Below are 19381 nucleotides of genomic sequence, written 5' to 3' on the forward strand. Positions count from 1 at the left end.
ATTCAAGATGGCGTCTCACATCCTCTTTAACACCGTAAGTTTGGGAAAAGGCGTTATAAATAAAAAACTATACAAAATACTATTAAAAACCCGCCGAATATATGTCAACCTATGTCACGGTAACATATATTGAGCGAGTTTTTAACAGTATTTTAACAGGGCACATCGTAAAAACTGACCCATTAATTTTCCTGAAGTAAAAACTATATAGTTTTTAAACTTTTAAAACTGTACATTATAAAAAGAAAACTGTTCGAGTGATTTTTTTTTTTTTACATGGGTGTCACCACTTATCAAGGCCCAGAGGCCACTCAAGGATAAGGGTTAATAGGTATACATTAGTCATTGTGATTTTAGCATAGTAAACAGTGGGAATTTTGTAACTTGGATTACTTGAAAAAGAAAACTGTTCGAATGATTGAAAATGAAAACAAAATAACAATGTAAATATATTGATAAGAAAAAAACAAAAACAAACGAAGTTTCCGTTTTAGGAACCCGAGTTTAATTTTATGTCGTAATCATTCAACTCGTTAGCGGTTTTATTCAGCGATTAGGGATAACCATACGACATATCTAATTACCAAAGCGATTTAAAATTTTTTTTTTTTTTATTAAAACTAAACCTGTTTAGTTTTAATGAACCAATTTTTTTAAATCCAACACTTTAGTTATTTTGAGAGCGTGCAACTGCACCCGAAAGGTTGATTAGGAAACTCCAAATCCTTTTATGACTCGAAAAAAAAAAAGGGGGCTTTTTATCGGCTTAAACGATAAACTAATGTTAAATATTAGTATTTAATATAATGAGATATCAATCTACATAATTTGCCATCGATTCTGAAATAAAATGAAATCCTGACATTGTGATCATTTTTGCAGGTGTTATGTGCCAAATATTGAAATAAGAATGTTTAAATTCAATTATTGTAATTTAAGTCTTTAATTTTAAAGTCGATTTTATTTATAAAATATCTTTTTAGAAATCAATCTCAAAAACAATCTGAACAATAAATCTCTTTTGTTATGGCTAAGTTTTTGTCAAGGGTAGAAATTATAATAGACAAGTATTCATCCATGATGACATTTTACCGATTTCCTGGTTTACAGGTATTCTTGCTAAATTTCTTCGAAAGAATAGTTTAACATTCTGTAAAAGTACCTTCCGTTTTTTTTTTTTTTTTTTTGTACTTCTGCAGAGAAGGTAAAAAACCGATAAAAACTGGATATATTTTTCGTGTTTTTATTCAATTTAACATGTTTATTCAGCTCGAAAAGAATATAGTGTTTACCGATGTGTTGGAAAATTCAAGATGGCGTCTCACACATTCTTTAACACCGTAAGTTTGGGAAAAGGTGTTATAAATAAAAAACTATACAAAATACTATTAAAACCCCGCCGAATATATGTCAACCTATGTCACGGTAACATATATTGAGCGAGTTTTTAACAGTATTTTAACCGGTTTTTTATTTATTACACCTTTTTCCAAACTTACCGTGTTAAAGAGAGAATCGGCCGCCATCTTGAATTTTTCAATACATCGGTAAACACTGTATGCTTTTCGAGCTGAATAAACATGTTAAATTGAATAAAAACACGAAAAATATATCCAGTTTGGTAGAAAAGTAATTTATCTTGCCTTTGATAACATTTATTTGTTATATATTTGTTTTTTGGCAACTTATTCGAATCTATGTGTACAGTAATACAAACCCGAAATGAATTTAAGACCACGAGTGAAATGAGAAAATGAAGAAAATCACATTTACTGTGTGTGTTTACTGTTTATGTAGTCAGCGGGTTTGGTTGCCATAACAACGTGACGGTAGTGAACGTGTGTGTGTGCGTGTGTGCGCGTTTCGTGTAGTTTAGTTTCGTATAATAGTTTCGTATTTTTTTAATTTGTAAATAACAAGTTATTAAAAAATTAAACCCTTCCAAGATGGACAATAAATAAAGCCATAATATTTTATGGTAAAGGTAAGAGCGTAGAAACGATTGTTTTTTAGGAGATGTGATTATTGGATTAACCAATCAGAAATCGTCTGTGGCACACACATCTCTGTTTTTATAGATATATATAGGTCGAGGTAATTAGTTAAAGAGATTCAATATAATGTGATATATAGATAGATAGATTAAATGTTAAATAGATTTTGTAAATAGTACAGTTGAAATGATTAGAATATTTCCAATATGTAATAAGGTCGAGGTAATTAGTTAAAGAGATTTAATATAATGTGATATGCAAATGAGCATAAGTCATTCGATATGGGGGTGGTTTGTAGACTAGTATATAAAGAAATTAGGCCAAGATTCTTATGTCTCCTATAACAGAAACATCCTAAAATGGGTTCTAATGTTTCTCTACCAGGAGAGATCTACCCTCTTACCTCCTTTATATTTCGTTGATGATGGAGAGCTGTACACACAGACAGAAACACACGAACCCTATTACTTTATAAATATATATATATATATATATATATATATATATATATATATATATATATATATATATAATTGGAATCGGAAGTGGGAAGCGGAATAATCCGAACTGTTTTCGGTATCGGAATCGAAAAAAATTAGTATCCTACTTTCAGATGCCAAAAACGATTATTTTAATTTTTTTATTTGATTTTGTTAAAAACAATATCTCCCACTGCTTATATTAATGATAAAATAATAAATATTTATTAATTTAAAACTACCAGTAAAACGAAAATCTATAGATCCCTCTCCCAGAAGGTATTTTTTTATGATTGAGAATATATCTGCACATTTTTTACGGTAATCTGGAAAATAACAACTTTATAGTTAAATATATAAAGAATCGGAATCGGAATTGTTCCTTGTATCGGATTCGGAAAAAATATCGATATCGTCCCATCACTAATATATATATATGTATACATATATATATATATATATATATATATATTATTATTATTATTATTATTATTATTATTATTATCATCATCATCATATCACGTATCTAGATTAAATGTTACCAGGAGATATTGTGATTATGCATAATCTGACTCGTCGGCATCTTTCAGCTTGGTTAGCAACCGGAAAAAGCCGACGCGAATACTGACAGAGACGATAAAGTGAAAACACCGAAAACAAAACTGTAAAACAAGAAAGTTTTTACCATATTCGTTAGTTATTATATGAAAAAAAAACTTAAAAAAAAAACTTTTAACATATCTTTTGTACGACGAAAATATGGAAACAACTGTGAAATAAAAACAGTTTTGTTTTCTGTTTCAAGAAAAGTAATTTTTGTCCAAGAAAAATGTTTTTCATGAAGTTTCAAATAAATTTTTTTTTACTTCCGACAAGAAAACTTACAAATAAATATATTTTACTTACAAGAAAACTTACAAATAAATATATTTTACTTACAAGAAAACTTACAAATAAATATATTTTACTTACAAGAAAACTTACAAATAAATATATTTTACTTACAAGAAAACTTACAAATAAATATATTTTACTTACAAGAAAACTTACAAATAAATATATTTTACTTACAAGAAAACTTACAAATAAATATATTTTACTTACAAGAAAACTTACAAATAAATATATTTTAATTACAAGAAAACTTACAAATAAATATATTTTACTTACAAGAAAACTTACAAATAAATATATTTTACTTACAAGAAAACTTACAAATAAATATATTTTACTTACAAGAAAACTTACAAATAAATATATTTTACTTACAAGAAAACTTACAAATAAATAGTTGTTACGATAAAACATTGAAAGAACTGTAAAAAAATGTTGTTTTCTTTTTAAAAGAAATTTATTTGTTGATTTAAAGAAAGTTATTTGTTGATTTTTGATAAATCTATTTTGAGGGTTCTTTTTTAATTCAAAATGTTTTCTGTTCGTATTTGTTTTAGTTAAATCGATGTAACCTCCAACCTTCTTCAGGTGTATCTTGTCGGAAATCTTTCTGACGCAAGGACCCGTGGCCTAGTACATAATGTATGTGGTAAATTTCAGTTATAAGTTACATTCATGTGGAAGTTGAAAGTTTAATTCTCAGTACTGGCGACAATCAAAATACGATTCCAAATTACTTAGGATTTCAATACAGTCATAAACGACGGAACGGAAGCATGCTACCCTCGTGGATTAAATAAAAAGTTCCATTTGAAATTACGCGCAGAGTTTGACGGAAAGATTCCCCAGTTAGTTTGAAAGATTCCCGAATTCGGCAGAAAGATTCTCGAGTTCGACTAGATACAGCTGAGGAAGGTCGGAGGTTATATCGACCGAAAAGTTGTGAAAATAACACTGAAGATGAGAGCAGTTGTCCAAAGAATGTAAAATAAAACATGCTAAAAAAGTAGGAAGTTAAATATCAAGTGAATACAATAATTCGAATGCAGACGAAGTATAACAAATGGGTCAACCCATAAACAGGTGTCTGATTGTTTAGCCATATTCACCAAACGTTCTGATTGGATGATTTAAATAAAGCTTTTTCCTGGTTGTCATTTTTTTTGTTTGTTATTTCCAGTTGATGTAGAGAAATTTGTTTTCTAGTACGACCATCTCTATTCAGAACTAGCAGGGTGATCCGACATTGCCCGAGATTGAACGATGATCAACGAATGTTTCGCACTCCCATATTTTTGTGTCATCGAAATCGACAAAATAGCCCATTTTTTTTCAATCAAATCAATTGATTGGCTGCTCTAATTAGGGACCCGTCGCGATACACAATATGCGGATCACAATATAGTGTAGTTTACATTGCACTGTAGAGAACATACTGCTGATTTTATAATATTATTTTTATATATATTTGCTTGCATTAATGTTTAAAAAGTTAAAGTCAAGTATGATGCTTCAATTGTGCTCTAAACCGAAACATTCATTTCGAATGGGCCTTTATCATATAAAAGAGCCCCCTGCTGATTTTATATGACTGACTTTACTGCTCTTGAGGTGATAATGGCTTGAATTTAAGTTTAAAATGAAAAAGTCAAGTATCATGTTGAAGCTGTGCCTTAAACAAAAACATTAATTTCGGACGCACCCCTGTAATGTCAAAGAACCTACTGTTGATTTTATACATTGCGCCTTTCGGCTTGTATGGTAATAAAACTTCGCAAATGCACTTGTGATGTTAGGCTGTGTAAGGTGTTATGACATACCTTCGTGTGAAATTTTATAAAAATCGGCCCAGCTGTTTCCGAGTCCATAGGGAACGAACTCACAGACATACAGACGCACATAGACAATGTTCCTTTTATATAATCGTAGAGATTAAGTAAAAAGTCAAACGCAAGTAACATTTTAAATATGTTGTTACAATGAATTGTTGTAAATAAAAATGTTTTGTAATTTGTTCTAAAATTTATTTCCGTTAAAAGGTTAATAAATCTGTTTTTGAAATAACTACTTACTTTCACTATCAGTTCAGAGCAATACAAGCGAAGGGAATTCAATAAGCAACGCCGTTGACTCATTTTTAAACACACACACACACACACACACACACACACACACACACACACACACACACACACGCACACACACAGGGTGTCCCAAAAGAAGTTGACGAATTTGAAATTTTAAGTCGACCAAAAGTACCACTTTATGATAAATATCCGCTTCTCGGTGGTGTAATGACCTCTGATAACTTCGTTACCGTCATTCTAGATGCTCTAAAAATCTTGTTTGTACTGATTTGTTGCTTCTGTTGTTCCATCTTATATTTGATCAATTCAGCTTCTTTTGGCACACCCGATATATATATATATATATATATATATATATATATATATATATATATATATATATATATATATATATATATAATAAAATTACAATAAGTTTACCAAGGTAATCAAAATGGTAAACTTAAAATATATTATAAATATTAAAGAGTTAATATTTACAAGTCAAATAAACTCAGCCAGATGTAAAAGCTCAATAAAACCGAAAAGTAAATAGAGCTTATAATATGAACAAATGATTAATAAAACATAATAAGACATCTTAAAAAAAGAGTTAAAAACATATTTAATTTTAAAAAAGGAAACACAAGATAAGTGGATAGTCCTGAAAATAAAATTAAAAATAAAATAAAATGGGGTTGAATGGTAAGGTTAAGAGATGATATTTTTTAAATGATTTTTAACAATATATATATATACCTTTTAATGGTTCGCCTTCTAAAAGTCGTAAGTATCATCGTCAAAGCATTCATTTGGATGGTAAATATAGTTTATGAGTGCTTGAAAATGTTGATATATATAAACTTTCAAAGGAAACGCCAATGGAATAATATTTTCGATATTTCAATAGTTTGAACTCGTTAGTAACGCTAAATTTGAAATCTACTTAAATATTTGAATTACAAAGGGAGATAATCATATTCAACTAGAAAAAGAAAGAATTTAACTTTCAAAGGGAGATAACCACTAATTAGTTATAAGTATATTTTTTATGTTATAAATGAATCTTATTGGTAGTTATTAAATAAAAATATTTTTAATAGCAATTATAATATTTATCGAACTTACATTAATAAAAATAGTAACATAAATTTAAAGTGAAATAGATAATAAAATAAAATAGAAAATAATGGTAAAAAATATTAGATAAAATAATAATAATAATAATAATAATAATAATAAACTATAATAATAATAATAATAGTATATTAATTTATAAATTATAAATTTAAAGATAGATTAGTAATAATAAAAAATGTTTATGATTTATGGTGACTTAAATTTGTCGAAACTAAACCAACGCTCATGAATGCATCCCGAAAGAATTTCATTTTTGAGATTTAAGATAATGGTTTTATTTTTATTATATTTTAAAATCTTAAGGGCTTAATGTCTACAAAGTGCATTGAATCTGTCCCCCGACATATATGCTTTATATGATCCTATTATTAGATTAGGAGTGGTATTTGTATGTAATAGGTTTGGTTGTATTTGCTTGGTAGATTTGTTAATGTGGGTGCAGTTATTTAATAACTGTGTGGTCGCGTCAGAATGTGATAAGGGATTTGTATGGTTGCTATTAACATAATTTATATTTGGGATTTGTCATAATGTGAAGCTATAAATCACATCTTTTATTTTGCAGGCACTTTGTAGAGGACATTTTTTTTCTTATACAGTTACAGCCTACTATAGTTTTTAGCATTTTGTATCTTACTAATTTTTTTATTGTTAGAACTAATTATTTTTTTTATGAAGGTTTGACATAGTTTAGTAAGACACTTTGACCGTGTTCTTATTAAAGATTTTATTGTATCTATGAGGGTCTTTAAAGTTTTTTTCTAATATTTTAAGGAATTCCCTGGCTATGTTTGTCTCAAGATTTTTAGAATATGGAGGGCTGAACCATAGGATTTCCCTATGTCTATTTTTACGCTTACGGATTTTGGTTTGTTGTTTATTTATGTTAGTGGCTAATGCCTACGGTTTAATTTGGTTTTGTATTGTATTTCTATTATTTTTTTGTTAAAAATCTTTTTAAACATATCATTTCTTAACCTTACCCTACAACCCCATTTTATTTTATTTTATTTTTAATTTTAATTTTATTTTTATTTTATCTCACTTTGTGTATCAACATAAAAAAGTAACTATTTTCCTTTATATTTTAAATATTTTCCAGATACATCTGCCTTACCTAAAAATATGTTAGTTTTATTTTTGGTGTCTTAAAAAACACCCAATATTTGCTGATGAAGTGACTTTGTTTCAAAAAACTATATGATAAAATTATTATCAAAGACTTATTGTCTATCTCAATAAAACCACCGTTTCCAAAACGATCGTACAATTTATTGATTTGTTTGTTTTCCTTATGAAACAAAGAACACACTGAAGATGGAGTCTAACTCCGAAATATATTTGGGAGAAATTCAAACAACAAAACCTTGTGATTTGGTTTCAAACGCACTTGATGCGTATTTTATTATATATATATATATATATATATATATATATATATATATATATATATATATATGTGTGTGTGTGTGCGTGTGCGTGCGTGTGCGTGTATATATATATATTGCATCGAAAAATGCGAGCATGAAAAAGTAATATGGTTAAGATTAAACTTAGAAAACTAAAAGGACTACTTGTTAAAACTGGAAAAGAAAAAGACAAGATATTCAAATAAAAAATATAATAAATTTATAACTTAAGATATGGCAGCATTAAGAATTTATATATAACGTTAAATTGAATTTGAAAAAATTCTTAATGCTGCAATATTTTAAGTTATAAATTAATATTTTTTATTAGAATATCTTATCTTTTTTCTTTTCTAGTTTTGTACACTCATTGGGATTCATTTTTCCCTAAAAAACGTAAGATAAATCTAATTTGGACCCTAACACATCGTGCCCCTATGATTTGTTCCAAATTTAAATTAGATGCGGAATTGGAAACAATTACGGATACTTCATCCAAAAACGGGTATCCACTAGATGTGATCAGGTTAGTTATTCAAAAGAAATTGGCTGAATTCTCTCGAATTAAAGAGAATATAGTAGCCAAATGTCCAATTTATCTTCGTTTGCCTTGGTTGGGTACAGTAAGTGAGAAATTTGTCAAACAAATAAGTTCAGCAGTTCATGGATGTTATTTTGCTGCCAATGTGCGTGTTGTGTTCTCTACGAGAAATTTATTACCATCTTCTTGAAAAGACATTCGACCCCCACCATAATAGTAACGTTATTTACAATTTTGAATGTGCTTGCGGTGCCAACTACTTGGGTCGAATGACATTAAGATTAGATGGAAGAATCCAACAACATGTACCCAGTAAAATTAGGAATGGAACCTACCGGGCAGCGGACGTTGTTACTAACACATACGGGTCCTCAATTACTGATCATTTACTTAAAAACCTGTCTTGTGCAGCGAACTTTAGCACGAACTCTTTTTCTATTCTTAGTCGTGCTCATTTATTATATCACCTTAAGATCTTGGAGACTATTCACGTTCGACTTAGAAAACCTTCTCTTTGCAAGCAAAGAGAAATGCCTCCTTGGTTTGAACGTGATTAATCTCTAGGGTATTCGACCATAACGCTGTTTTATTTTAATCGTTTTCCCACTTTTTTTTCTCCCCGTAAATTGAATAAAACGCAATTTTAATCGCTTTTTCATTCTTTTTTAAAAATTCCCTTGATACAGCTTTGAGAAGCGAGGGTCGAAACCGGTCAGCTGGATCCCCATTTCCCTTTCTTTCCTCTCCTGTTCCCCCTTTTGCCCCCTTTTTGGAGAGAAGATTAAAGGAATATATATATATATATATATTTATATATATACAAATTTACTTTTAATCATGAATCATAAAAGTCTTCCCTTCCTAATTGCAATACACACACACACACACACACACACACACACACACACACACATATATATATATATATATATATATATATATATATATATATATATATATATATATTACATTTTCACCCCAGACAAGGCAAATTGCCACTTTGGTGTAGGGTGTAGGGGGCTAGTATCAGGGGCAACAACTACTGGGGTACTATGTAAGGATTTGGGCAGCAAGATGTCGGTTCACGTTACACTTGAACTTCTGCACGTCAGTACTGTTGGGGAAGCAGGGACCTGGAATGGAATTCCAGAGTCTAGCGGTTCTGGGGAAGAAACTATTGGAGTAAAAAGATCTTTTACATCTAGGGATCTCTACAGTGTGGGGATGGTATGTAGCAGCCTGTCGGGTTTGTCGAGGGTGCTCACGTCGTGGGGGCACAAGTGATAGCAGTTCGTCAGAGCATTCACCACTAAAATACTTGTAGAAAAAGCAGAGGGATGCAACATTTCGTCGATGGGACAGAGGCTGAAGCTTAGATGCCAGTTCAGGGCCTATCAGGTTTGCGACTCTTTTTTGAACCTTGTCAAGGAGCGAGAGACTAGTAGCAGATGCACTAGCCCAGATGTGACAGCAATACTCCATACATGGGCGAACGGTGGCCTTATAGAGGTACAGGATACTTTCGGGTGTTAGCAGTTTTCTAGCACGGTAGAGAGAGCCCACCTTTCTTGCAGCGGCCCTGGCAATGCCTTCAATGTAATTGTTCCAACTCATGTTTCCTGTCAACGTTAGGCCAAGGAGTTTGAAAGATGTACTCTCAGATAAAGAGTCGTTGGCCATTGCTATAGGTGGTAGAGAGGGTTTCTTGTAATTATTGAATGAAACTAGTTTAGTCTTGGCAGCATTGAACGCGACCAACCACTATATATATATATATATATATATATATATATATATATATATATATATATATATATATATATATATAGAGAGAGAGAGAGAGAGAGAGAGAGAGAGGGAGGGAGAGAGATAGAGAGGTGAAACGAATGCTATTGGTAAAAAAAGGAAACCATGTCGTCTAGAATTTTTGTCACTTTTAATAAACACACAAAATAGAAATTCCCTTTATATATTTTGTGCCGAAAATAAGAGTTCATGTACTAGCATACGGATATTTTATTTGCAAATTTTGGGAGAGAGATGTTTAGGGTTAGGGTTAGGGTTAGGGGTAGGGTTAATTATTTTAGTTTTTTTTTCAAGTAAAACTCATCTTGTCTTTTTTGTTAAAGTTTCCTCGCGTATTTGTTCTTTACACAAGCTTTACTTCACGTATTATCTTTTTTCTGAATGAAGGTATTTTCTGTTGTGTGAATATATCTTTAAATTTGAAAAATATAACTGTTTACAGACTAGCCAAAATGCAAAATATAACTGTGCAAAATATAACTGTTTAAAGACTAGCCAAAATGCAGATTTTTATAAAAATAAAAATATATATTTATATAAATTTTGTATTTTCAATCTATACAAAAGACTTCATCAGGAAAATACACAAACCATTTTTTTTTACCCGGCATGTTATGCTCTGTTCGTATCGAAGCTTGGGTTCGATTTCAATAATTTACTTGCTTTGATATTTATGACTTTCCACTGTTTTAATAAATTTGGAATTTTAAAAATACTACGGTCTAGAGACCAGCCAAAATGCAGATTTAAAAAAAAAATAAACGTATATATTTATTTAAATTCTAATTTTTTACCAATATAAATGTCTTCATAAGGGAAATAACACCATTTTTTTCTTTTTATTGTCTTTATTTTCTGGACGAAGACTCTTATACGAAACGAAAATTAGAATTTAAATAAATATGTTTATTTAAAAAGAAATACATTTTGACTGGTCTTTAAACCTTTATATTTTATGCATTTTTTTAAGATAAGTTTTACCTCGATTAGTGTTTCGGTTTTTACAGTAAAATTGACCTTATGTGTCACAGCAAAAGGAAATGAATTGCTATTGATAAAAATAAATTACTATTAGCGCGGACATCACTAGGTAGCCTTGCTAGTTAAGAAATAATAATGAAAAAAGAGAAATAATTATACCAATTTTTGAGGAACTATCAAGATGAAACATTCGTTGGAACTTGATTTCTATTATTTGTATCTTTTGGACTACTATTCTAACCTTAGTTGCCATTTTCAAAAGGTTTCGGATGATGTAACCTCCGACCTTCTTCAGGTGTATATTTCCGAACTTGAGAATCTTTATGTTCTACTCGGAAACATATATGGCATTTTAAACAGAGCCCTTTATTTAAAACATGAGCGTAGATTGTTTCCGTTTCGTCAGCCATAACCACATAAAAACGTTAATTAATTATTAAGTCATTCTTATACGACATAATAACATTGACACACTAGTTACCGTTCGATTAACGAAGTTTAGCGATGTTGAACCCGGTCAATAGTAAAACAGGAGTATTTGGGGAAAGCAGTTTCCAATCGTCCAGAATTTCTCCTTGCCATTAGATTCTAGCAGTGGTTATTCAGGAGACGTATTGTTGGAAATTGCGCAACCCTTGCCTCAAAATAATAGAGCGAGTATCCGATTTGCCGATCTTTAGCCCTTGTAGCGTCGTTGCAGTTTTGTGTCTCTTTACCTGTTTTACAAGTACGTTCACGAAATGTGCTTCGACGCTGTCAACGTAAATACACACATGACTGGGAGCAAAATCTCACTCCTTCACTATAAGTGCCCCTCAGTATATCCGTATTATATCTTGAAAGCTTATTTCCTCGAACTGTTCTCCTTTAGAATTTTCTCTCTGCTTCCTGTTTCCATGACTCTGTAACAGAGCCGCTGACGCACGTATAGCAGCAGCCGTATGACACGTATACAAATGACTGAGCTGGTGTGCGAAGTGACGTCACAGCGGAAGAAGAGAAGAAAAAAAACAACAAGAAAAAAAGGACACACGTGACGAAAAAAAAAACACGTGTTTGAGACGGCATATTTTTAGTTAAGCACATGTCAGCGCGAAAAGAAATGTAAAAAAAAAAAAAAAAAATGCACGTGTGGTTTGGAAAATACCCGGAAATAAATGCCTTTTGTTGAAAAAAAAGAATGCCGCGGCGATCTTCCTTTCCTTGCAACTATCTGGATAGAACGTGTGGATCAAGTGTTAAAATGTAACGACACCGTTACAACTCTACCAACACAAAGAAATGTAAACATGCGTGAACAAGCATTTTGCTGACCAAATCCTCATCCAGATTTCCTCTGAAAACTCTAAGCACGATCACAGTCACTCCGTGCATTTCTGTGGTAATATGTCTTGTTTATTGTAAACAATATTTAAAAATAGAAAAACAGAACTAAAACTACCACATGAAGTTGATTTGTGTATTATTATAAAACTAGACTTTTCAGACCGTACAAAACTGGCAAATGTTATAGCCCGTTGATATAGAATGAATACTTTATGCCGTCTATAGTAAATAGTGTATTGTGGTGACTAATCTGTATTAATTCCTATTAATAATCAATTGTGAATCGAACAGATACTACAATACTGTGTTCGCTGCACATTATCATAACAAAGGTTCGTACAAATATTCATTCAAATTGGATCAGTAATTTCCGAGACAAAGTTTAATAGACAGACAGACAGACAAACTTGTAGCAATATAATATTAATTTTTCAATCGTACATAACTCAACCTGTCAGCATTCTTCAGAATAGAGAGCACTCCCTCACAAGTTAACGAATCGTTAAAATTTATTACAAAATATTTCAACCGTATATAACTCAACCAGGGTGCAGTTCCAAGAAAAGAGCCCGCACCCCAAATTTGCAAATCGTTAACAATAGGTTATAACATTTTCCATTTATTGAAGTATTTATCTAAGCTAGCAGATATGCCCGGCGTAGCCCGGTCGTAAAATACGCTGAAATATGATATTTTAATTTATGCAGATTTCGTATATATTGTTATACAGTCAATTTTCTATCGATTCTTATATGTTATAAAGTCGTGATTTCAAAAATAAAAAAATATATATATATCCATATGCATCAGTTATAATCGAAACCGAAACCAAAGCTTATGAAGAATATATATATATATATATATATATATATATATATATATATATATATATATATATATATATATATATATATATAACTTGAGTTCCTTCAGCTATAATCGAAACCGAAACCAAAACTTACAAAGAATTCTTGGTAAAATTATTTATTAGAAGAAATCGAAGGTCATAACATTTAAACCACAGTCACTCGGAAGGAAAAAAGATGTAATCGTGACTCACAAAATAACACACACGCTATGGTATTAATATATAGATTCTTATAAAACGAAAATGAAAGATAAATTCATACGCTTCATACTTTGGACTTAGTTTATTATTGTCGTCAGGGGTATTAGCTTAACTGTGTTTTCCTTCGTCCTTAAAGCCACCAAAGTCTGAGCAGTCGTTGAAATGTTTTTTTTTTTTTTTTGGTTGAGTTTGGACTTTGATCCTGTGTCGTTCTAGGAGGTCTACCCCCCACATGATTTGCCTTCTTACCCTTTGAGAAGAGGCTAACTTATCGGGGGATGCCGGCGAGGCTGCTCAGGCATTTATAATGACCAGAGTGCTCTTCCTTTAGGGCACAAGATTTTCAAATCTCACTTTTCGTCCTTGTGTCACACCATTCTGCCATGGTTTTATGGTTTCGGTATTTAAAAACATAAAATATAGATAATTTTACTGTAAAAGAGAAATGACTCTCAAAATTAATGCTTCGTTTATAAATAAGTAAAATATTTAATAACACAAAAAGTGTTGGTTCGTTGTCAAGTGAAGGAACCTTTAAGGACAATGACTAATAAAAAACGAGTTGATTTGCAACAAACATGCCCCCCCCCCTGCCCTCAGCATTTTCAACAGTAACAAAAAATAAAAAAAAAATAAACTAGTTATTTTTCTGTTTTTTTTTATTTTGAGGATTGATTATTCATATTAGTTGTATTCTTTGAATTAGTGTTCTCATTTTGAGTGTTATTTTCACAATATTTCAGGTGTGTCGAACACAATAAATCTTTCTGTTGAACTCGGGAATTTGCACAGAATTTCGAATGGAGCACTTTTTCAATCAATGTTCTCTTTCCGTCAGCCATGACTGAGTAGAAATCTTAAATAATTCGCAATTGTATTTTTGATTTGATTTCTAGATGTACAATTTTGCTATTTATTATATATCCATACTATTTATTACTACGTATTATCACTCTCTCTATCATTCTCTCTTTAGCTCCCCCTCTCTCTCTCTCTCTTTCTCTTTCTCACACACACACACATATATTTGTGTGTGTGTGTGAGAGAGAGAGAGATAGATAAAGCGAGAGATAGAGAGAGTAATAATAGGTAGTAATAAATAGTATATATATATAATATAAAGCTGAATGTCTGTGTGTGTATAATGATAGAAGATGTATCGAGACACAGGAATGGTATGTTTGATCTGGCAGAACGGTGGTTCATTAAAATTGTGGAGTCTGCGTTCGCGCCTGGTCCACAAAGTATGGAAATAAAAAATTTAAAAATTAAAAAAAAAAATGTTTACAAGTGTTTTTGATATAGATATACATAAGAATACTTTGATAAGTATGTTTTAACTTAAATAGGGGTGGTATAATAAAATTGTGGGGTCTGCGTTCGCGCCTGGCCTCCATAGAATGGAAACAGGCACAAACTTTAATAAAGACTTTTCATATCTATCTGCGTAAGTATATTTTGATAATGATGTTTCAGTTTGAAGAAATATGGTATAATAAAATTATGGGGTGTTCGTTCCCGCCTGACCTCCATAGAATGGAAATATGTCACAAAGTTTAACAAGGTTTTTTAATATAGACCCACAGAATATTATGATGTGTTTCAGTGTGAACAGGTGTGGTATAATAAATTATGGGGGTTATCTATTTTATTTTTACTTTTATCATATTTTGCTTTGGTTTTGATATCCCCAAATTCGAAGCTATCTCTTTACAACCCTTCCTTTTCATAACCTATCATACTTTCATAAACCAGAGTCCATTTTCTGTAGGCTGTTTTTGAACCCAGTCAACGACGGGTACTTTTGCTAGTATATATATATATATATATATATATATATATATATATATATATATATATACATAATTTCAGGTTAATATTTTCCAGAAGTAAAACAAGCAATGAGGTTTTAACGAGGTTAATACAAGAATGCTCAATGCTGAAGAAAGGCAAGATATACTTTTTCTTTGTTTTGCATACGCATTAAAATGTCGCTACACATACATGAGTATGTTTCGGTCAGGCAATTATAAGTAACTAGATCTTATAACAAAGCTTAGTTCGTAATTACGGAGTAAGCTGTTGTATAAGCAACATCGCCTGAAGAGGCCTCTAATTACTTGTAATTAGCTGGCTGAAACATACCCATTAATGTGTAGCGACATTTTAATGCTTATGTAAAACAAATAAAAAGTATATATATATATATATATATATATATATATATATATATATATATATATGCGTGTGTGTGTGTGTGTGTGTTTGGCAGCAATTATGTCAAGCACCTACCAAATCAATATATTCGACAGTAAAAAAGAAAGAAACAAAAAAAAAATGGGTCTAATTGTAGCAAAAATGTTTAGCCTCCAAAACCATCGTTTGTGGCAGTAAAAACATAAAACATAGAATAGGCAAGCCAACAAATCGCTTAAAATAGATATAATATTTTCGAAAGTGCAAAAGACAAAAAATAGTGAGTTGTAGTCATAGAGACATTTCGTGTTTCGGCTTGTTTTTTGTTACGCCAGATAAACACATTTCTATTATTAAATATCAAACACACATAACCTCAATAAAAGATTTAATCACGTAAAATGATTTGGTATTAAATGATACAAAAGTGTTGATATGTCGTAAAACAAGAGTAAAAATAAATTTAAACTGTGTGCATGTAGACTCGTAGGTATCGATATGAATTTAACTAACGTATATTTTCATTAAACAGATAAAATATCTTTTTTTTTTAACTAAGGATATTTGTGAATATAAACACAGAGGAGTTATAAGTAATAAACGATATAAAAAAAATTACCTAGGAAAATAAATGAAAAGATATTCATTCCTTGACAGATCCAGTTCATAATTAACAGACAATTTTGCCGGATGTGAAATTGATTGCTGATCGATCGCAACATTTGATCCACGTCAATATGATCTCCAACAATTTTCCGATCATTTTCATCCATATTTGTTTGTGTGTGTCTCGATGACGACGGAGCGCAACTATCCCCACTTCGACACTAAAGACGTCAAACCGGAATTAAAATGCAAGATGTCAATTGAACTGAATATTAATATAACATTACATCCGGTACACGTAACATGTGAACACTATATATATGTATATAAAAGTGAAATTGTCTGTATGTGTACATTTTCCTACCAAACTACTCTGTCAATTTTCAGTCTAAAAACTCGAGATTTGACATAAGGAGTATTGAGATTTGGGAAAATATTTTCAATCGATTTTCGGCCAGAAATATGGCTGCCAAGGCGTCAAAGTCCAACAATTTTACCTCTGAAACTCTACCAAACTCCTTCGCCAATTTAGGTTTAAACACTTGAAATTTTAGATGTAGGTTACTTGGACATGGATCAATATTTTAATTTGATTTAAGCCCAAAACAATAAATGTTAGGGGATCAAAGTTTTTAAAAAAGTGACCTCTGCGGTTTCTACCAAATTACTCAGCCAATCTTTGGTCTAGGCATTTAAAATTTTATATAAAGTGTATTTAGACATAGGGCAAGCTTTTTAATCACTTTTTGGTCGAAAATTTGGCTGCCAAGGGGTCAAAGTTTAATTATTACCTTTGCGGTCTCTAGCAAACTATTTAGCCAATTTTGTACCTAAACATTTGAAATTTACATAAACGTTATTCAGCAAATGCAGACAGGGGTTTTATCAGTATTTGGGCGGAAATTTGGCTGCCAAGAGGTCAAAGTTGAAAAAGTTGATCTTCGCAGACTCTATTTACCTGAACATGAGTCAACCATTTTAATATATATATATATATATACCTTCTCATTGGCTATACCTCCTTCTCCTCCTCCTTCTTCTTCTCCTCCTCCTCCTCCTCCTCCTCCTCCTCCTCTACCTTCCTTCCTTTTCCATTCCCCTTTTCCCCGTGCATCCTCATACTTTCACTACACCGATGAAGACTGAAGGATCGGTCGAAAATTATGTACTTATGAAAAAAGCTTTTTTAATTTTTTTTCATAATATTATTATTTTGTATTCCTGCACGTCACCAATTAAAAACGAATAAAGAAAAGTTATAAGCTTTTATACTTTTCGCATTCTTTTTTATTCATATATATATATATATATATATATATATATATATATATATATATATATATATATATATATATATATATATATCACTATGCCAAGCTAATCGAAAACCTTGATTCCAGTAAAGCAACCGGCCCTGACGGTATTCCAATTATAGTACTAAAAAAACTTCAACCAGAACTAGCACCCATACCTACAAAGCTGTTTAAACGTTTTCTCAAGGAGAATTGCTTCCCATCACCCTGGAAAATCTCATCAGTATGCCCTGTATTTAAGAATTCAGGTGATCGTTCATCCCCCTCTCAGTACAGGCCAATAAGTCTCCTGTGCGTCATGAGTAAGTTGCTGGAATCTGTGTTAAATACAGAAGTAATCAACCATCTCAGCAAAAATAACCTTCTTAGTGACACACAATATGGTTTCTGTTCTGCTAGATCTACAGCAGATGTGCTTACAGTTATATCTCATAGGATTAGCGAATCTCTCGACAGAGGCAACCTTTCTAGGGCAATTGATCTTGACATATTTAAGGCCTTTGATAGGGTATGGCATAAAGGTTTACTTCACAAGATCTCCAGCTATGGTATAGCTGGAAATGTCTTCTCAATTATTAAATCATTTCTCTCTGATAGGTGCATAAGAGTAGTAGTTGATGGGCAAAAATCAGAAGCTCACAGTATAAACGCTGGAGTCTCTCAGGAGTCCATCCTGGGCCCAACTCTTTTCCTGATCGACATTAATGATCTTCCAAATCACATCCTTACATCATTCATAGACATTTTTGCTGACGACACTACCATCTATGGTAGCACATCTAAGACAGTAAACGACCAAGTTCTCTCCGATTCTCTCTCCTCTGATCTTGATCACGTTGCACGATGGGGAAAGGAGTGGCTGGTTACTTTTAATGCATCTAAAACCAAGCTTTTATCTTTACATCATCAACGTTCTGATCCCCATCTGGCATCAATTGAAATGAATGGCTCTCGTCTTCAGGAGGCCTCAAGTTTTGACAGGCTTCTGGGCTTGACCTTTACTCCTGATCTTAAATGGAATACGTACATCAAATCTGTTGCCAAGGCCGCTGGAAAAATGGTCGCATCCTTCTATCGATCAAGTAGATATCTCACTGCTGATGCAATTCTCTATCTATATAAGAGCCAGATACGTCCAAGGATGGAATACTGTTGGGCAGGAGCTGCTAGAAAAGACTTGTCCTGCCTTGATAGGGTTCAAAATAGACTTTGTGGCCTGGTGGGAGATGTCCTTTTCTCTTCGCTGCAACCTCTATCTCACAGAAGAGATGTTGCGAGTTTGTCTCTGCTTTATCGTTATTTTCAAGGAAAGTGTTCGACTGAGCTTCAATCTATGCCCCCCCTCGCCAAACTTTCACAAGAAACACAAGATTAGCTGAAAACATTATCAATAATTTTCGATACTCTTTATCTGTGCCTAAACCTAAACATAGATTCCATGATCAAAGCTTTTTTCTTAGAACTGCACGCTTGTGGAATTGTCTCCCGTTTTCCTGCTTTCCAGCTGTCTATAATATGGTTGCCTTCAAGTCCAACGTGAACAAGTTTCTGATGAGCCGTT

At 31.7% G+C, this 19381-nt stretch overlaps 1 protein-coding gene across 2 annotated transcripts in view; it reads right to left on the reverse strand.

The window, feature by feature from the left end:
- LOC145270078 (organic anion transporter 3-like) overlaps positions 1 to 16755 on the reverse strand; it is an 84539-nt gene extending 67784 nt beyond the window's left edge. Inside the window, exon 1 of one of the 2 annotated variants that reach the window (XM_080125680.1) lies at positions 16521 to 16755. In XM_080125680.1, the coding sequence (XP_079981806.1) occupies positions 16521 to 16674 (154 nt within the window). In that variant the 5' untranslated portion in view covers positions 16675 to 16755. The remainder of the gene's footprint in view (positions 1 to 16520) is intronic. The other variant, XM_080125683.1, reaches the window with a different exon arrangement.
- Between the last annotated feature and the right edge of the window lie 2626 nt (positions 16756 to 19381).

The sequence above is a fragment of the Euprymna scolopes genome, chromosome 4 (assembly GCF_053919585.1).
Source record: "Euprymna scolopes isolate OS-2025 chromosome 4, ASM5391958v1, whole genome shotgun sequence".
Classification (NCBI taxonomy): domain Eukaryota; kingdom Metazoa; phylum Mollusca; class Cephalopoda; order Sepiida; family Sepiolidae; genus Euprymna; species Euprymna scolopes.